Source organism: Melanostigma gelatinosum (genome assembly GCF_949748355.1).
Source record: "Melanostigma gelatinosum genome assembly, chromosome: 22".
Lineage (NCBI taxonomy): Eukaryota > Metazoa > Chordata > Actinopteri > Perciformes > Zoarcidae > Melanostigma > Melanostigma gelatinosum.
The window spans coordinates 6,568,240-6,589,801 of record NC_136655.1 but is presented as its reverse complement, the minus strand read 5'-3'; the positions used below and the strand labels follow the sequence as shown (position 1 = coordinate 6,589,801).

Here is a 21,562-nt window from a genome sequence, read left to right as displayed (position 1 = left end):
GACGTACTTCTTTTTTTTTTGGTTCCACTCTTTCACCTCATTTGAGAACCATATAACGCACCATTAGTTTGCTTCTACAGTGGCCCGCAAAGCCCATTTTTGTGATGGACCTGCTCTGACATCGCCAACCACACTGGTCGCTCTCGAACGACCCACGTCACCTCCAAAGTCAGTGAAAAGATTGAACGCGAAGGTCCACACAGGCGTGGACGGGCTCCCACTCTGGAAGAGAAACCTTTCACATTTCACTGAGATGTAATTGAATTTTCTGCCCCTCTTATCGGCTCGGTGATGGGATAGCATCGCACCGCTTTCAAGAGAGTCAATGGAAACACAACGCTGGTCACCTTCTGACTTAACTTGATTTTTCTTCTTTTTTTGTGCCGTAGAATGAGCACAGTGAAACATTGTTTTTGTTACCCTTCCCTTGAAAGCAATTTCACCGATGAGGGGAGACTGATTTGGAGTATATGAGCGTGTGCATGTGTGTGTGTGTGTGTGAGAACAGTGACAGATAATAGAGAGCCCGATGACAGACCATGCCTCTTCTGCCTCGGTCACAATAAACAACCTCCTCTCACATTTTTTTTTTCTTTTGCAGCTGGTGACAAATAAACCCTGTAAGGAAAGGAAATAAATAGCTTCACACTGTAAGTCTGTGCGCAACAATTGACGGCATTAGTTGTTTGTTGTTTAAAATGACTTGTGTGCGAAAGCAGGAAGTAGATGTTGTTATAGCACAGCGAAATAAAAGGGTAAGCGGGCATAATGATATTAGTGACCAGGGTTTGCATCCTCTCTCTCTGAACAGTAGATAATGCAGAATTTAACTATCAACAACTTCCAAGACCCCTTCAATTACTGCAAGGCTCTATTTGTATAAACTTGGAATAAGGGCTTATTGTACATACTGTTGGATTAGTTACTTCACTTCAATCTCTTTTTACTTTAACGTCTTGTGACGAAAGATGATGTGTGATGTTCCAGGCTGTTGCTATGGTACTGTATTTGTAAGTGGAGACAGTCTTGTTCGTGGTATAACAAACTGAACAACTTGTATTTATTCGTCTCATGGTCTCCCTGTATTTTTGGCTGCTGTGTTTGGCTGCATTAGGTATCCGGCGATGCTGTGCTGAGTCTGTGTGTATGTGTGTGTGTGTGTGTGTGTGTGTGTGAGTGCGTGTGTGTTCATGGGCGTCAAGGCCTACTCTGGTGTAATACAGTGAAGAGTTTACAATGTTTGATCAGATGCCAAATGCCCTCTGTCGTTATTCTCTTTTCAAACAAGGACGCAACAGATCATTCTACGTGTACATGGTCACGTTCACGCTGACATTGTTAGATATACTTCCTGTAGTGACAGAGAAGTGTGTGTACTTGTACACCTATCATTGTGAGGACCCATTTGAGTTTTAGACCTTCAGAGTGAGGACATTTTGGAAAGTGAGGACGTTTTGGCTTGTCCTCACTCCTTCAAACGCCCGTTTAAAGGTTCAGAAGGAATGCAGTGTGTGTGTGTGTGTGTGTGTGTGTGTGTGTGTGTGTGTGTGTGTGATCATCAGCAGGTTTTTTAGGTTGCTGAAGGTGCAGGAAGTGGATTAATGTTTCCCAGTTCTGTTGACACCACCTCACAATACTGCAGTACAAATGGCTTGAACTGCATCAGATTTTGCTATGAATATCACAGCATAGCATTTGTTTTGTGTAGGATTGTAATTAGCAAGAAAGCAAGAGTAATCTGCAGGAGAAAGGTATTGTCAGCAGCCACTATGAATACGGTCCATGACTGTGAGCCTCTCTCTTCCATTTGGGGATCTGTCCTTTCTGCTGCTGAGACCGCTTCATCTTGTCACCCTCCGCATTCTGAAATTTCACAGTGAGTCCATGGATATTCGTGAGTAACTTCCGACTCCCAACATAAATTTGACCCCTCATTTCCTCTCTCCTCCCGGATGGTAATGAAAGTCTGGAGTTATCTCCATGTCAGTAGCTGCCTCTGATTCCCCTCGATGGTCTTGACAACTCTTTCTGCCATTCTACGGGTATTTCTTTGTCTGTCAACCAGGCAATTTAATGTCCCCAATTCATCTCCTTGTCCATCCTGGGTTCTTCCTCTTTGTCCACTGTTTATCTGTTGACAGCGGCGTTTTCATCACTGCCATGTTTCTGGTCTTTTTTCTTCTTTATTTGAACCGACGTACACTGATTTGCTTTGCTAAGCCCCACCACCATTAGCTAATGGTACCTGTCAAGCCTTCTGTTCTCAATGATGGCATATTTACCAATCAAATATTGCATTACTTCCTTCATGAATCACGAAACACCCCCTTGCTCTGAACTTTTACATCCAGCTTTCAAACCTAAAATACATTTTTGGGTTGAGCCTTTAATTCCACTAATATTACTGAGGGCTCAATGGCTTACATAAACACCTTAATCAGAATAAACGCGCTAATTCCAGGAGAAATGTCATTACATTTGAAAGTGTAATATCTATCTGTGCATGCTCGCCCACACACACATAAAGTAGCTCCCGGGGGACTCCAGATCACGGTGGGTGCTGTGGGTGGGCTCGTCTTCTCTTATTCAATAAGCTCATGAGTAAGAAGTGTAAAATACCAGTTCATTCTAGTTTACAGTTCAATCTTTGGTCTTGTGGAGGGAGTTGATTGTGACAGAAATGGCCTTACTGAAAACGGACAACAGGACACTGAAGATGATTTATATCGCAATTCAAGACGTTTTGCGCAAATTCACATTCTGATTTAATTTAATCGGAACAGTTTCATCTTCTTGCTCGTTCTCTTCTTCCATTTCTCTCTCACTATGTGTACGCAAGCTATACTACAACATGTTGGCAATGTGTATCCATTCTTTAAATAACTTGATTTGGATTTGTTTAATATCTAAATAAATATCTTTGTATACTAAAGAAAACATTTCGACTTTTAAAGATATTTCTAAGCCATCGCCAGTATTTCCAAGCTCCTGTGATTTAGCATCAAAGAGCCTCCGTCATGTGGTCCTTGAAGGTCCTGTGTGTTGCTTAAAAGAGGCAAATTCAAACAAGTCACCCGAGCATCGGTAAACCGCCTGAGGATGTTTTCAGAGATGTGAAATAGTCAATTCACTTGTGAAATCATCAGGGTTGGGGGACGGCTCAATTGTTTCTTCCACAACGAGGCAAAGCGGCAGCCGAATTCTTTCTCCAGGCATTGTTGTTCTTGAACACTTCCTTCTCTTCATGCTTCTCTGCTAGGCACCCATAAAAAGATGCTTTTGCCACGATGTATAAAAATAGCACGGTGATTCATATTTGCAACATGATGTGAATAAGAAGGAGGGAAATAAACGTGATTCAGACCTCAGACAATGATAATCTAAAGCAGGCTTTATGTTCTGGACACACTGTAAATGGCATTGTAAGGTCTACCTCAGCAATAACTTCATGCCGTCTCTAAGGATATGATACTTCCTCAATTAGAAAAACAACAACCATTCAATTGAAAGTAATTTAGGCATGTCTCCAATAGTATGGAAGCGTGTTTCTTTAAAGCAGATTGGGAGGATATCCAACCAGATTTATGAATGACGTTCTGTGACATTGAGTGATGAATGCCTGTCATTTTCCCTCCTTGAAGTCCTGACCCCGAATACTGGGCTGTGTATACATCTGTGCTTGCAGTTGTACGTCAACCATAAATCTACGATGCAATTTCCACCGCTGCCGTCTCGCTCCCTCTTCCTCTTTCTATCGTCTCCCTCCATTTTATCCACATCCCGGGGCATCGGCTTCTGAAGAGATTCAATTTGAAATCCTGTCTTGCATATTTCACAAGCCCAACCTGTTTTTATACCCTGTGCTCTGTTGTTGCTGGAAAGACGTTACATTGACATTGCATGGGAATGCCCCGTGGTTATAATGGTCTGTGTGTTTTTCGTGCAGTATGTGCAAGCAGTTTGTTCTTAAATCCTTGAGGGGCGACTATCCTCGTTCGGTCTTACAATTCAACACGGTAAATGAAAGGATAACCCTGTACAGCAGGAGGCAAGCATCTGAGTGTGCCGTGTGCTGTTTTTGTATAGTCTCACCTCAACCTGCTCGCCCTGAGATACTTATCACTGGTCCGCCGTTTAAGAATGTCTCTATGGGATTTTAACAAGAGCTGGAGGCTGATTCTGTGCTTTTCAGAAACATAAACTGGTCGATATTGATCTCAGTCCTCTTCAGTCAACTCCGTGCCCAGAATGTATGGATTACATATAAAAGTATAGAAATGCCTCCCTGTTACGCTCGGTTTCTTCTCGTCACGTTGCCTCTTACTCGCTAAACAGTGCTTTTTATGAGCGGTGTCGTCCCACTCAAGTGAGCGCACGATTGATTGGCATCTCCATAACCAATTCCATCCCTGCAGGATTGATCACATGGGGTGAGCAGGAAGCACAAAGAGAAGGCCACCTAGCATGCATCACTGTATGTCGGCTCCAGGGGAACTTCACAGGGTAGAGTTAGCCATGCTTGGTATAGGAGCATAGTAACTTCATGCATATTTTATGTCTATTTAACTCTTCAAATAGCACTTTATCGCCTCATTCTTCCAGTTTTTACAGTTCCAGAACAGTTCACTCCATTTTCCATAATGTATCTGATCTGATCAGAGCTATTCTAGATAGACCGATCAATTTTATGTTTTTTTCAAAATTACCTTTATGAGACTTTAAATCACTAACAAGTGCAAATTGACTTCTTGTCCTCTGTGGGGGGGGGGGGGGGGGGGAAGCACAGACACAGTTAACCATGTGACTCGTCCAGTGTCTATCTAATGATTTAAACATGTCATGGCTATATCTGTAAGCCATTCTACACAAAAGCTTCTTCAGACAACGTGGCCAAGAATGTGCTGCAAATATGCTTCCTCAGTCCTTTCTCTAGACTTTACTGTCTTTGCTCTGAAACAAGACGCTACTTCTTATGGGAGCGAGGGAGCTGCAGATGGGATAGCGGATGTATGTTTCCGTTTGAAGGAAAACAGAGACTCAAAGACTAGATGTGGTTTTTCATCTGTTCATAAAAGGAGGCCCTGGTGGATGAATCAGATCTTTATTCTCTCTAAAGAGTGGCACTATGATGTGTGCCACATTTTTGTGTGCTTTCCTGGAACGTAAAGGGCTATTTCAAGATCTATTATTGCACTTACATTAAGTTGAAGGACTTGCGAATTGTCGACGCAGCAGAGTTTAAGATACCGTGACTTAATGGTTCAAGCTTAAAAGATGGTAGATCCCACAATTCCCATAATGCAGCTTGTTGAATTTTCCTTTAACCTGCCCTGTATAAACGCCCACGTCTTGGGCTAATGATAACCAGGGTTACAAAGTTGCTCGAGCCACAGAAGATATTATACAATTGATCAAACCAACGATGTACTTCCATGACCAGTAAACTTATTTTTTTCCTTTTGTACATCAGGCTTTCACTCCTTAATTTCCTGAGTCAGAGCTTTCTTTCTGTACCTCTGTCACCCTCACCCTCTGCCTCATCTCCTCATGATTCATATGCACACAGCCATACCCAGTGTTGGATCCACCAGCCATCCTGGTTGGGTTGCGAGATGCATCAAGGAAGAGAGCGATGCCGGTGCTACAGCTTCGAAACGGGGAACTCCGAGGGAAATGATCAAGCTTGTAGCTGGTTACGTGGTGGAGAGAACATCAACTGTAGAGTCTCAATCTCTCCATGAGATCATTAATAAAAAAAACCTATGATCCGTAACATGAAGGGAACAGTGCCTGACATTTGCTAGCTACCGTGATATGATAAAGAGCTGGAAAGGGGATATTGCCTCTGTCAGAGTTACAGATGCCGTAGCCGAGGTTATGCAATGGCGGTAGAGGCAATACATTGAAAAGGTACGTGTAGAGTAGACTACACGCCCTCTGGACAATAAAACCAACACGCAAGGACAACATGCATTGGATAGCTGTAGCTGTGTGTTTATTTATTTTAATTCCCTCTCCCACTCAGATATTTGCTCCCTGTTAAGGGGAATAATGCAGCATTTTAACATGTAATAATACTTTGAACATAAAATCCAGTCAGTCAGAATTCTCTGTTGTGAATGTGGCACATGCATATTAAAAGAAAACTGCTTTCTTGAACAAAAAAGCATAGTAGCTATTAGCTTCTTCAGGGATCTCATTTGCTATATGACTTCTGCTGATGTGGGGTTTTTTCACATGATGCCGTCTTCAGCGAGTCTCTTTGGCTGCAGTCCGCCAGAGGAAAGACCCTTTGACCCCACTAGTCACACAGCACGATGTCTCACCTCTGCTGCTGCACACCTCTGCGCCGATGACGCGTCAAAAGCTGCACGATCAAGGTTTAATGAAAGTCGAAGCAGTGCAAATTGTGATCCTTTTTATTTTTCTCATCCACATTAAAAGAAAGAGTTGGCGTGATCATTTGTTTGTGACTTTTTGTAGGGAGTTGGAAACCACTGGACTAAACTCCCAAACTGTATTTAAAGGAGAATGTCCTCCCAAGAAATCATCAGCAGTCTCAGCAGGTACCCCAGAACTAGATATCGTTACGTATTGTCACGGATTGTCACGGATTGTCACGGAGAAAGTCCTCTGGCGGCCGTAGTCATTTTGACAGGAGCAAAGACGGAGAGTCAAGAGACTGTTGGAAAGTGACAGCCCAACCTGAACAAGTCATGTTTGTACCTGAACCTAACCAACCCGGCTCCAAATATTTCTTCCACCATTGAACAAAAGGACCTGTTCTTATTCACACACATACACAGAAAGCACATTATTAACTGCATGTCTGCACACTATATTCACATACTCGGCATAATGTTTCACATCCCTGCAATGCCACAAAGGCTGCACATGTGGAAATTGTATGCAGCCAGAAGCCGATGCTCTCATGCACCCCAAATCAATGTTGTATTCTAAGTGCAGACTAAATAAACAACCCAAGGCACCAGCACACAGACCTGAACTCGCATCAGACTACAGCACCAGCTTGTTAGCAATTATGGCAGAGCGAGCCGACGACATAAGCGAGCACTGTAATTGTATTCTGGACGGGATGCATCGAGGCCGCTGCGCTCGCTCATCCGTCTTCAATGCTGACGCATGGAAAGATGAGAGGAGAGAGAGAGAGGCAGCATCCAGGGCTCGTCTCCGCCTCGTCAGTCACGTTGACACCTGGAACCGCTCAATCTCCTTACCTGGAGGACAGACTGGCGTGAGTGTGTGTGTGTGTGTGTGTGTGTGTTAGAGGCACGGTTGGACAGAGAGGATGACAGGAAGCTTGACAAAATGGATGAAAAGTTGATATGCGGAGAGGGAGTGTGAGTGACAGACTTAGAGGTTGGAGGAAAGTGAAGCCGTCGTTGGAGTTGTCGACAATGATGCAATATGCTTTACATAAATACACACACGCATATATTTATGTTATCAGTCATTTAATATGGAGAGGTTTTTTTTACTGTGTCCCCTCACAAATAATCCCCTTGAACACCTTATCCAAAGCGCGTGTAACTTTAAAAAAATCCAGCCGCACGTAGCCTGTTGGTTGTCAGATCATCTCCCACCAGAACAAGCGCTCCCGCAACATGCAAATAGGAACATTTTGATTCACAACAATGAGCGGAAGCATTGTGAGCGGCGACGGTAGGTAGGCAAGAAGAACGACTCTCATCCTAAAAGAAGTCCTCTGTTTTTTTTTTTCAGGCAGATCTATTTTTTGCTCAAGTAAAAAGCTGCACCTGCAAGCTGAGCGTTGGAGCAGCAGACTTTATTCCTCTATTCATTATTCATCACTCATACAAGCTCTTTTTTAGAAGTTGGAGACCCAGCTATATCCCCGCTAAAGATACTTTCATCATTACACCGGTGTTTACCTTTCAATGACATGTCACAATGGCTGCTGCTAAACGAGCCTATTATGGAATGTGTCTTTTGGTTGACCCGCGGTGTCAAACTTGTTTTCAAGGCACGTATGACATCATTCACATGGAAACGACATGACAGCAATGACCGATAGGATCGATAAAACTCAAGGCAACCCTGAAGATAGAGGCAAAGAGAAAGTAAGCTGGGGCCAGCATATATATTCTTTATACTCCACCTGCAACACCGAACAAAGGGGGCTTCTAGAAGAAAGAAGGAAAAAGAGTGTCTTAAAAACACATCTCCTCGTGTGTTACATTATTGGTTAACTACACCATGAAAAGCCACATCCCCCACTAACACTCGTACATGCAACCATTCAAACATATCGTCCAAAAAGCGTAGAGACAATTGCAATAGCTGCATGACTGTCCCCCATGTCTCTGTGTGTCTGTGTCGGGTGTGTGTGTCACTTTTGGCCGTCAGCTTCCTTGTTTTTTTCACACGTTCTCATCTGTAGATTTTGCTGAAATAAATAATCGCTCTTGATCCTGTTTTTCCACTGTTGTACACTGTGGTTTTGTCAGCTGTTCTGTGCTGTACGTCTTTACTTCATTGTTTCATTGTCTGTCGGTGTCTAGACGGACAAGAGAAGCAGACAGAACAGAGCAGGTAGACAGAAGACCTGGCCCTGCACACAATTGGTAGCAGAGTGAGAGAGATCATGCAAAAAAAATGAATAAATAAAAGGGTCAACTTCTTACCACTAACCCAGGCAGCCTGGAGAAGAGGTCAGAGCTCACCACGGATGCAGCAGCAACCTCACTCTGCGTTTTCTCCTCCTTTCTGCAGCGATGACCTTTCTCCAGACTCGTCTATTGGGGAGGAAGGGAAGGGAGGAGAGGGGGAGCTGCAGAGTGAGGTCGAGTCACAACCGCAGCCTCAGCCTCAGCCCGAGCAACAGCAGCAAGAGGCTCAGCCACAGATTCATCCGCCACAGCCTCAGTGTGAGCCCCAACCGCAGACTCAACCTCAGCCCCTGCCTGAAACCAATCCTCAGCCGGAACCTGAAACCAATCCTCAGCCGGAACCTGAAGCCAAATCCCAGCCTGCACCGGAGCCCGAGGCCGAGCCTCAGCCTCAGCCACAGCCTCAGCCACAGCCTCAAGTCGAGCTTCCGAGCGAGGAGGCGGCACAGGACGCCCCTGAAGCCCCTTCACCTTGCAGAGAGGAGCAGGTGGTGGTGGAGCAAGAGACGGAAACGCTGGAAGAAGTTGTGGAGGCAAAGAGAAAGCAAGAGGGAGAGGAGACACAGGCCGGGCGGCGTGAGGGCGAAGCAGCACAGCAAGAAGAGGAGGAGGAAGAAGGGGGAGGAGCAAAAGGAGGTGGGGTGGGGAGGAGAGCCAGCCTGCACCACACGGCGTCGCCCTTGAGGGTGCAGCGCAACGGGGCCGGCTCACACTCCGCCACCTCCGACTATGAGCTCTCGCTTGACCTCAAAAATAAGCAGGTAGGGCTGTGTTGGGGATGGGGGAGGGTTGGTGTGTTGTTTGGGTGAGGGGAGCGGGAGGGCGGCAGGTACAGTAACTTGGCTTGTGTGTATTGTACGTCTTGTGGTCTGACATGTTTGTGATGTTCCTGTCTGAAGAGGAAACTTGTGTTTTTGGGAGAGAAGCTGGTGTTTGATGAGATTTTTCTTTGGTTTTGTTGTTCGTTGCATTGATCCCTTTTGGCACTTCTAGACCGTGTCAACTAATGATGAGCTTCCTTTTCTTCATTTTCATGAACCATCATTGTCATGTCATCATTTCATCATCATCCACACATGATTTCGTCTCTCACCAACTTTGGATTGCGAGTGTATGTCCTCTGAAAGTACCATAGAATTGATACGACCATATCTTACTGCTGTGTTGTAATTTACTGGAAGTAGAGCAACTCATGTACATTAAGTTTCATACACTGTGTATATACATACGTACACGTACACACATCAGGGTAAAAATAAAGACAATGTGCAAAACAAATTGCGTTTGTATCTGCATGAATGGAAAGCCTTTTCGTTTGTCTTTTCTCTGCTGCTGTGCGAGATCCTCTGGATGATGAGAAGCCCTCATTTCCATGAAGAATAAAAGCATGTGACTGTTATCCATTCTCATCTTGTTGCAGCCCAGTTAAACTGATTTTGTCTGAAACCGATATGTCTATGAACTGTGACTGTATTTAAACATGCATTTCCATGTTCTCAGTGTTTGTGCCCTTATCACGCTGTTCATCAGGGGAGTTGGAAATCATTACATAATCATCTCCATTCCAAGAACCATCAAACATTCGCCATTCGTTTTCACCGCCATCCATCGAACCAACATTCTCCAGTCCATGAATCTTCAACCAGGTAAGGCAGCAGACTTGTGGGGGCTCGGTCTGCGCTCCTGATCAGTTTTCTGCAACTCAGATCTTCATTGCGATGCATACTACTATTAGAGCTTAATCATTTAAGATTTCATTTTGCACATGAAGTTCAGTTTTCTCGTCACAAGCCTGAGAAAGCAGTTGTGTAATGTGTTTGTAGAAATAACCCTCATGATGTCATGATGATGTCATCGGGGTTGTCTTGGTCTGGACTTGACACCTACACTTGTTAGCAGACTGTTTGCATTACAGAGTGTGTGGTTTGTAAAGAAGTAGGCATTTAGGAGGCAGCATGGGTCTAATAAAATGCTGTTATGTTGCATTATGGGAAATGAATGCTCCAGTGTTTTTCAGTCAGTATATGTCAGCCTCTGCTCATTTGTTAAATCTTTTTTTTTATTTGTCTTGTGTGCATGCCACAACTGTATAGATTGTTCGAGTCGTTTTCCAGCAGAAAAGCCAAGGTTTTACAGATTCCAGCTTCTCGGTTGTGTGGATTGGCGCAGCTTTCCTCTGTTTTATAACATTTAAATTGATCATCTTTGGATTATGGACTGATGGGTAGGATATTACAAGAAATCAACAATGGCGAGTTCTATCAATTGCAGGCTTAAATATACCGATTGCACATCATGCATGTTTCTCTTGTCAGATTTTTACAATTTTATTGGATTAACTGTTTTCTTTCTGAGGCACAAAGGTTGCTGAAGTCTCCGGGCACCAGCCTGTGAAGATACATCACAATCCAAATGACACCGATAGTGTCAGCGGTGACACTGTCAGTGTCATTTGGATTGTGCTCTTCAACATACAAAAATGCAAGATGAGCTGAAGCATTATGGCTGATGTTTGCTAAAATCCATCGTCCAAGCGACCAATGAAACCAATTAATTTGAGTGGGACGGTTGCTTTATATTTCACTCTCTGTCAGCTCCATCCTCATTCAGTCCTTTCCTCACTCATCGCTTACTTATTCGACACTGAAGGTTCTTTTAACCTCAGCTCCTTGCCTGTGTCTCCCTCTCACCTCCATTCTCCCTCCTTTTAATCTCACATCTCTCCCACTATCTCATTGTCAACAATGCTGGAGATGCGCGATCAGCTCGATTGATCTTGTGTCTGTACAGTCGGGGGTGCCGGGGCTCGATGCTTCAGCAGATCAATGTCGGGGTAATTGGATCTTCGATACCTTGATTGCAGGGGAGGAACCTCGTGATGAAGTCGTTCAATTTCAAGTTATGCCTTACAGTAGACCACTGGTGAATTTACATGTACATCTTCCTGCCTTGGGCAGTTTTTTTTCATTCAATTAAGATGTATTTCTTTAAGTTGTATTGTTATTTTTATTGATAACACTGCTAAAATTATAGAAATGCATAAACCCACCACTACCACAAGTTCAGAATTGTTAATCAACAAAATAAAATGATGTGATCTCACATACAATAATCTGAACTCCTTTCAAATAGTTTCTTAGTGTTTCTCGGACGATCTGTCATCTGAGTCGATTAAAACTCTCCAAAAGCCTCAGGAACACTACACTTCTCCCTGTTTGTAATGCACGGACACATTTACTCCAAAGTTGTTCATCAAACGGAAAAGGCTTTGGTAAAGAAAGTGTTGCAGGTTCAATCTTCGCAGACTGCACGGCCTTTTGTTTTCTCGGAACGATGAAGCAATAGGTGATTAGACCTGACTTGAAGCGGCTGTTCCTGCTCTGTAATTGCTGCTAATCTCTGCTTGAGTAATTGAGCTATACCCGTGAATCAAAAGGCATTTATCTCCATGAAGTGAAACATGCAAAAAAACGGTGAAAAGTTAAATTTGATGGCACTCGTAAATGCCACTTAAATGCACAAGCGACACGAAGACAAGAAATATCAAACAAGCAGCTTGTCCTAAAACTGCTGATGCAATAAGGCACGGATTCGCAAATGTGATGACATTGTTCATTAGGTTGCTGCTGTATGTTGTTTTGCAACACGAAAGAGACTGCATTTCTTTCTGCGTCAGAATTCGTCTTTCAGTAACCGCCGACCTTTTTCACAAACTGACTTTGGTCAATGACGTCTCAGCTCAACTGATCCCCATCCTCTGATGACATCAAGCCTTTTGTTGTCGTCCTCATCTTGTAATGCAGCCAGCGTTAGTTGTGTCCCAGTGTCGCTGTTATATAATCATCTCATTAATCATGCAGATGTTTCTGTGCTAATAATCGTGGCTTTGCCGCTTATTCCTGCAGCATGTGAGATCTGATAAGTTGCTGTTTCACTCGCGCACATCTGCCCTTTTCTCACAAATGTAAAGGAGAGACTAAAAGATTATGGCTAAAAAAAAGGAAATGCAGTGCATCGTTGCCACCGGACGCCATGTTGTCATGTTCCTGTGGCATTGATTTTTCTTTTAAAGGAATAGTGTGACATTTTGGGAACTGCTCCTGCTGAGCGTTAACCACGCTTCTCATCTAACTCCATGTCTAAAAAGCAAATGAGAATATTTTACAAAATGCTTCAATTGGTAGTAATTTCTTGCCGTTTGCCTCAGAGACAAACAACCAAACCACAAGCTCGTATTATAAATAATTAGCAATTAGTATTCTACATGTGTAATCTGGTAAGGTTTGAAAAGAGGAGGAAGGGGAAAAGAAATCTTGGCACATGACTAAATATGCTCCTTGAAGTCATGAATAAAACATGCTGTGTATTTTGGTTGACCTTTTGTTTCGAGACACGTTTTTATTTAAGGCACAAACATTGCCGGACTAAAACAGATTCCTTTTCCAGAGCTTCTGGGTATTAATATTTCAGACATAGACAGAAAAAGTCCCATATTTCAAGCCACGATAACAACCATCACCATCTGATGATATCTGAAAATCAGCCTCTGATGTGTAGCCTATTTGACTTCACGAGTTTTAGAGATCTGCTCCTTGATTTAAAATATTTCCATGTGACATCGCCTTTATTCGTCCTTTATTTAAAGAATTACACCTTCTCCTCTCAGTAGTATCTTTGCCATTTCTAAGTATCATGTAGAAGTGCACACTGCAGTGTCGTACCACTTTGCACTGGTTTTGTTTCCCACCGTTTCCCCCCCTCGTTCAAAGGGGAACACGAGGTCAGCATGGTGCTGATCTGCCCGTCAAAATTGATTTAGACCTTGGTGGAACAGAGCAGTGCCATCACTGTGCTCTCAGAGCACTGCCTCTCCGGAATAATCTCTCTCCATCAGCGCTTAGTGAAGTGATCAGAGGTAGAACTGACAGTCGGCTAATGTGGAGTACTTTCAGCAGTGCCACTCTTGGCGCGGCCATCCGTCTCATCACCTCTTTCTCCATCTTCTTACCTTCCCTTCAATGCACTTGTTTTCTTGTTTCTTTAGTGCTCTGATCATCCAGCTTTCTTTATCTTGCCCTTTTTTACATGTAGTTCTCTGTACAGCGGTCAAGTGGCAGCTAGGGATGTGCATGCACATGTTTTATGCCATGATTATTGTGGCCATAAATATCAGCAAACAGAAGCCCCACCTCGACTCCAGCATCCACCTGTAGGCTCTGAGTCAAGCTACAAGTATGTAGCAGTGTATTTATGACAACATGAAGACGATGTATAGTGTGGGAGGCAATGAACCTACACAGGGGACGATCACCCAAAATTGCAGCTCCCCTCGGCTAAATTTGCATCTTCGCATCAGTGGAGTTCAACTTTGGTGAACTTTGACCGGCGAAGTCGTAGCCTTCACAAATAGCAAAGAAGTGTGAGTGGTTGACCCCACTAAGCACCGCCCACCTTCAGCGTGAACGTCGACTCATAGGAGCATGTGTGACCGTGCCCTTATAGTGTCAGCTCATTGATTAGCTGTTGGCTCGCAACTTTGGAGTTTTCAGCCAAAAAAAAAAAAAAAGCTCTAAAATCCCGCAGTACCTGCTCAGCACCAGACGGCAGACAGATACGGTTAGTGACTAGCCGGGAGACATAGTGAAGCATTTAGCAGCCAAAGTGGCAGATATTTCCCTAAGGAGTTGGTAGAGACCAAAAACCGACGCTAAAAGAGAGTGAATATTGAATGTATTTTGTAAGTAATGATAGAAATTGGTGAAACATTCTGATGGTAAAAAAAACCCCTCCAACCAAGAAGTTGAACCAGAAACGGCACATCTATCGTCCCAACACAGTCTTAGACTGGCATGAAATCCTGTCCCATTTCTTTCCTGTGTTCTTCCTCTCTCCATCTATCATGGCCCAGCTCGTACTGGTTGGCTGTACTCCGAGTGGCAAAGTGTGTCAGATACACACTCTGACAGAAAGAAAGCAACGCGACCCAAATGCTTTATTCATCGTCCCCTAACCTGCTTACGCAGACGGCAAAACAAACAAGCTCGCCTGCCACATTCGATCAAACGCAGCCATACTGACGGCCCCTTTTTCACTACCAAGGGCACCTCTGCAGTGGAACTCACTAAGGCTAACCTTGTCATTTAGAGAGTGCACAGAGCACAGTCACAGAACAATCCTGGTGAATATTCAGGCCGAGTTCGACCAGTCTCCACGAGTTGACAGCGAATGAGAAGGACGCCATCAGCAGATACAGTAGAGCTGCGAACCATGCGTCCTATTCAGAAACCACCTTTAATATTCCCCGTACGTCTCACTTTGCAGTGAAATGTAAATGGAGTGGATAAGATGGATTTTCAGTGTCATTCCACTTTTCTAAAGAGCTTTGTATGTGATTCCCTTCCTCCAGTGGCGACGGCAGAGGCTGCATCTTGAACGAACCACTTATCACAAATTGCAAACCCTCGAGGCATTGCAGCCTATCGGGAGGGTGGCTGGGTGACTTTGTCCAGTGCTAAAGCGAAGGGAGATTAGCAGCTGAAAGTCACGTTTTGAGCCTTTTCGTGGAGGCTGTAACCGTTCGTTCAATGGCATTTTAAATTTACAGGAGGGATAGTTGACTTGGGCCAACGCTAATCCTCATGTCATCACCCCAATACCAGCTCCTGAAGAAAACACTGAGGGAGGGAACAGCAAGGATTTCTATTTCCCAGAATTAAATGTGATTTTTAATGTGCACTGCAGCATAGAATTTTTTTCTTTTTTGTAAAATGACAGAAGGTGACACTGCTATTATTTCAAAGCTGAATCCTCCTCCACACTCGTGCCCTTGATACTGTTAGAACAGAAACAGAATTATATTCATTGATTTAGTCCGAATGAAAAGGATGTTCAGAGTGACTGGAGAAGATAAGAGCAGTTTCTGGGGCACTTCCAAAGATACCCACACCCTGATTGTTCTGGGAAACTCAAAGAGGTCTCATCCAGTGTTTGAGCTGCCGCCTGCTAAGAATGGCTGTATTACATCTCTATCTATTTCCCACAGCATTTGAGCAATTTTTCACAGGCAAGATTAATGGCTTGTTCAGTTTCAGACAATTTGAAGTTGCTTTGGAGGACCTCTCTATGGAATTCTCACAGATTGAGTTTTATTTGCAGAGGAAATGAACAGTTTGACCGAATGCCATGAGTCAGCTCTACTTACTGTGCTCTCTTTCAAACAGTGGCTTTGACCAAACTGTGTGTAGGTTCAGTTAAGACATCAAAAGGCCTGGAAATAATTACTCAACCATGTGACGATGATATTATTTGAAATTGGAGTTTTCACATTTTAATTTTGCCTGCTTCTTACTAAAATTGGACTTTACAACCCTTTTTATCTCCTGGAATTTATTTGTTTTTCTTTTCCCACCACAGATATCCCATTCATCACTCTACCTGTTTTTTCACACTGACATTCAACTCATATGCCATATTCATCTCCCACGCACCACAGTGACAGACAGGAGAATGATGAAAAAAGGATCTTTTCATAAATATAAGCATCCTTGAATAAGGGGATTATGGGAATCCTTGGCAATGTTTTGACTTGCCAATCTCTGTGTATCTTGTGGTTGTTCTGCAATTTCTAATCAATACACAGCCATAATTGTCATGTATTATTGAGACAGTTATGATTTTCTCAATAATTGCAGATTGCCCCTACAGGTTATCAGAAATTCCAGCAATTCATTATTTTCCTTTTCTCTTCTTTCGTCTCTTTTTTTAGATCGAAATGTTAGAGCACAAATACGGTGGCCACCGAATCTCCCGCCGTGCTGCCTGCAAGATCCAGACTGCCTTCCGCCAGTACCAGCTCAGCAAGAACTTCGAGAAGATCCGCAATTCGCTACTGGAGAGTCGTCTGCCTCGACGCATCTCCCTGCGCAAGGTCCGCGTGCAGAACACAGAGGGTTTCTCTGCTGAACGGGCGCTGGCAGAAGGCTACAACTTGACAGGCATCCCATTGGTGCGCTCGCCATCTCTGCCTGCCACAGTTGGTGGCTCCCTGACCGACCTGGAAGACTCATTCACTGAACAGGTCCAGTCACTGGCAAAGTCCATAGACGATGCACTCAGCAACTGGAGCCTGAAGACCATGTGCTCACTGCAAGAAGGCGGCACCTATCAGTACGGTGCCGACTCCTTCAGTGCTGCAGCAGCAGCAGCAGCAGCAGCAGCAGCAGGAGGAGGAGGAGAAGGATGTGTTGAGGGAGAGTCAACGCTTCATCAAGGCCCACTGGACCCAAGCGACCTGTCGAGAAGCGCCAGCAAGCTGATGATGGCGTTCCGGGATGTGACGGTGCAGTTCGACAGCCAGAACTTCCGTGTTTCATCCTCAGTCATGGAATCGTCCACCGTCTCCCTCGGCAGCTGCGTCCAACAAGAAGGAGCCTCCACGACTGTCACATCTACTTCCACAACGACAAACTCCTCTCCGATCTACATTTCTCATGGCCTCTCACAAGAACCCCGTCCTCCCCCTGCAGAGCTCCCAGTCGAACCCATAGATCCACCACCGCCCCCACAAGAGCCCCCGCCACCCCCAGAATCAGAATTTGAAGAAGGCGAGCAGGATGTTGAGTTCCCTGCTCCTCCACCGAGTGAAGAAGAGCTGGGGGAGGAGGATCAGCCTCTCCTAACCCCTCTGGATAAGATGGCTGCTCCTCAAAGCCCGGAGGAAGTTGTGGTGGTGCTGCCACAATCCACAAAGCCCTCTCACGTCTTTCCTCCGCTGCTGGGCAGCTCGCCCATGGCAGCGCCCCTGGAAGTCAAGAGGTGCAGCTCCGAGACTGCAGATAACAGCTCAGAGCAGATGAGCAGCAGCAGCACGTCCACAGAGGCACGCTCCACATCTGAAGCCTCGTCCAAGGAGGCACTGCAGGCCATGATCCTCAGCCTGCCACGCTACCACTGTGAGAACCCCGCCAGCTGTAAATCACCCACGCTGTCCACTGACGTCATGCGGAAACGCCTCTACCGCATCGGCCTCAATCTCTTCAATGTGTGAGTAGCCACTGAAGTTTTTCATTCTTTTGTGTTTCGATGATTTACAATCCGGCTGCGGTTTTATGGTATCGCCTCTGAATCAATGCGATCTGGTAAGCCATGATTTACTGCCCTAAAATCACAAAGAGATTTAAAGTTGACAGAAAATCTGGTCATTCATTTATTTTTTCATCCTTTCTGCCTTGTTTCCAAAAAATGGAAAGTATTTTAAACCTATCTTTTCACACACAAAGCCAGACATTTTATGGCATTTGGGAATAATTTGGAAGTATTCGCACCAGCTTAACACTCCCAAGAAAAGTGCAGGCGTTGCCAGCTAATCAGAGTCTGGTAATGTGACTGCTCCTCTTGTGAGGTGTCGAATTTAAATGAAAATGTGCGTATACAGAGAAGCTACATGAAAATATATATTCTGATTACCATTGGAAAGAAAAATGATGTTTTGGAAGAGATAGAATACTGTACAGTGAGATTAATGAAACAGTCTGTACCTCCACCCCTCCTCTCAGTATACCTGAAGTCTCTCTGGACTCGAAAGAGCAAAGAAAAGCACTTTTCTTCACAGATCCCCATTGTGCCGAAAGAACAAACAGAATGAAGCCCAAGTCCCAAGCTGGATCTGAGGTGTCTTCTTTCTTCTCAGGAAGACAAATCAAAACTGGGATGAATTATTGAGACACAGAGCTGTGTGGGGACTGATTTTTAAGGGAACAGGAGTGAAATGAAGAAAACAGACAAACCCAGACATGGTGGAACTGACATTTGGATGAGATCCACACACCCCATAGATAGATTGTTGCTCTGCCTATCAAGCTTTTTGTTCCAGCACATAATGCAGGGGATGCTGACAGTGGCCGATTCAAGTCCATTTGTGATGTTTGAAACAATTGGTTTTCTCCAGTGAACTTTTTATTGTTTGTTTTTTTATCTCTTAACTAAAAAGAAGTGTTGAATATTGATGGCACATTGTCCTTGTATTGCTGTGTAACATAAAGTTGGTTATTTAGTTCGACCAATATATTTATGTCATACAATAAATGGCAGAACAAAATCTAAGATAGGTGCTGATTGTTTCCTTTTAGAAAGGTTTGTAACCACATGACTGTTTACAATGTCACCAACAGCACACTTGCAAGGAATCTTTAAATGAGGCTCGTTACCATATGCTCTATTAGCTCTTCACCCCAAAGGACCCAAACATACAGTTTTCTAATAAATTAACTGATCTCACTCGCATGTATTTCAACCCAACCACCGATGGAGTTGCTGGGTAACAATTAGTCGGAATACATAAAATAACGGCAACGAACCAGAAAAAATTCTCATGAGTCATTCTGCTGCGAGTCGTGAATGTAATTAAAAGTTCCTTCAGCACTGTGTGAACCGGCATCTTGAGAACCGGAATGAAAAATGTGTAAACATTTCAAAGCAAGTTTCTTTTGTCACTGCCACCTCAGCCATTTCTGTCGAAGCGCTCCTTGCTTTCAACAGGAAAGACACTGCGTTCCCTTGGGTGCAAAACCACCACAAGATTGTGTTAGGATATTGCCCCAATTAAGCCATCTCACACAAATATAGAAGATTGGAGCTCGTGAACACCCATTATCTTTTTGCTCAGTGCCAAGCTCTGCAGCGCAATAAAAGTGCACAATAAAGCCAATTAACTTTGACTCAGTGCTGGAGCGTGACGCTGAAAACCAGAGGAGCAGGAACGAGCTGTGCAGTTACTGGAGAGGAAATAATCACCAGGGGAAATAAACAAAACACACAAAATAAAAGAAAAACATGAATGGCAAGGAGGGTTATGTAAAAAACGCAATAAAGTTATATTATTATGTTATTATTCATAAAAGCAGATGGCATCAGATCTTAACTCATCTGTTTCGGAAATGTCCTAAAGTGCATAAAGAATTAGAGATTCATTCCCCTGTGCACATCAGCAGCACTCTCAAAATGCAGTAAAGCTACTGACAGAGGATAGAGTTATGGTTATGGTTTGCCAACTGAAACAGCCGTGGTTTAAGTTTAGATGATAATTTGAAAAAAACGACAGAAATTCCAAATATTTTTTAGATGTCAGAATATCCTGGTGTCTAAAGTAACACGGGCAGAAACAAAGGACATAAGGGTTTTCTGCTACCTGAATGACATTTCAACGTCAGTCTACTTAGCAAGTCTACTTACGATTTCCCTGTCAGATAGCAGAAAGAAAAGATCACTTTGGCGCACTCTATTTTGACTCTTCGCTGTACAATTAGTTCTCAAGATACTTTGATAGTGTCACTCTAAATGGCAGCTGGAGAGGCACAGCACATTTGGCTATAGCATTCATCTGTTTTTTATCTGAACCATATCCTTAGAGGGGAAGTGAGGACTGTATTTCTAATGACTCTTTAATGAAAACTCCCAGTTTTCAGAAAATGGCATGTCGAAAAAAAGCGATGAAACTTATTTGCCATCCCTTCTTCTCATTCCCCAAATCAAACACCTTGAAAGATAAGCTGACTTTTAATAAATTGGCTACAAGGAGAGAGAGAGACAGAATGAGGAAGGAAGTGCTCAAGAAAAAAGAGGAGAGAGAGGGAGATGGAGAGAGAGAGAGAGTGAGAGAGAGGGCAATCAAGCTTGAGGCTTATTAGTTCCACCAGTTCACTTCCTCCCTCTAATACCTGCGCTGTTGTATCCTTTGCATCTTAAGCAGTGGTGTTTGCTTTGGGCTAAAACGTGGGCATTGCTTGATCATGCAGACACACTATAGCTCACACATATGCACACATTTAGGTAATGTAACGTGTGTGTGTGTGTGTGTGTGTTTGTCTTGTAGCAGGTGGTCAAGGAAACCTCGGAGAAAGTAAATCAAAGAGAGGAAAAGTCTGAAGTTGTGTGTGTGTGTGTGTGTGTGTGTGTGTGTGTGTGTGTGTGTGCAGCGGCCTGCACAAGAATAAAATGACACAGGGGGTAATGGAAATGGAGTGCAAAAGCAAGAGAGAGGAACCGAAAGGGACGCAAAAAGGTAGAGGGGGTGAAAGGTTGAGCGAGAGAGCGCTTGATAAAGTTTCCACCTTGAGAGTGTGTGGAATAACAATGACTACATTGGAGTGTGTGTCAAGGACAACTGCCATCACACAAGGGAGCTGATCGAAAACCTTCAACAGAGACGGGGAGGTTGTGAGGAGGTGTGCCACAAATGACATATTCCTCTATTATATTGCTCTTTTTGTACGGATGGATATGTATGAAATAACAGACATGTCGTGAAAGCATTGCCATAAGAGCAGCTCACGGGGGAATCGCATCGACTCCGCATCATGCATGAAAGTGGAGCACCGGCAGAGATTTATGAATTAAATAAAAGGTGGCATAAGAGATACGTGTGAAGAGAGTCAGCGAGAGAGAGAAGATCAGCAGATCAGTGAAGTCGTCCCATCTCCTCGAGAGGGATACCCTGACGCCAGGAGGAGAGAGCTCTGTGGAAAACTGTGTCTGTGCTTGTTTGTGCATACACTTACCTCGCCTGCATTAACATTCTGCCCTCGGTGCAGAATGACCCAGCGCATAATTACAAACTCTGAAATCCAGATGGTGAACAGAGAAAACATTTCTTATTCATCTTCTGCAGTTGTTCTGCAGGTGGTAAAATTGAGTAGCTCAGCTGATTTGAAAAAAAAACAGAGAAATTACAATTTCATCAAAAATATATGTGGAGTCAGCTGTGACATTTCAACGCTGTGTGTCGCGACCAAGCACCCAGGAAGAGCGCCGGGATTTGAAGCTGATTTTCGTGCCGGCCAAACCGTGGAATTACAACTTCCGGATCTGTCACGTGATACGCAAGAAGATTTCTTTCCCCATAGAGAGAAAGAGAG

The 21,562-nt window shown here is 44.0% G+C and overlaps 1 protein-coding gene across 1 annotated transcript in view; it reads left to right on the top strand.

Moving 5' to 3' along the window:
* iqsec3a (IQ motif and Sec7 domain ArfGEF 3a) overlaps positions 1–21,562 on the top strand; it is a 73,647-nt gene that overhangs the window by 27,348 nt on the left and 24,737 nt on the right. Inside the window, exons 3-4 of the mRNA XM_079294136.1 lie at positions 8,755–9,412; positions 16,417–17,693. Coding sequence (XP_079150262.1) covers positions 8,755–9,412; positions 16,417–17,693 — 1,935 coding nt within the window. The remainder of the gene's footprint in view (positions 1–8,754; positions 9,413–16,416; positions 17,694–21,562) is intronic.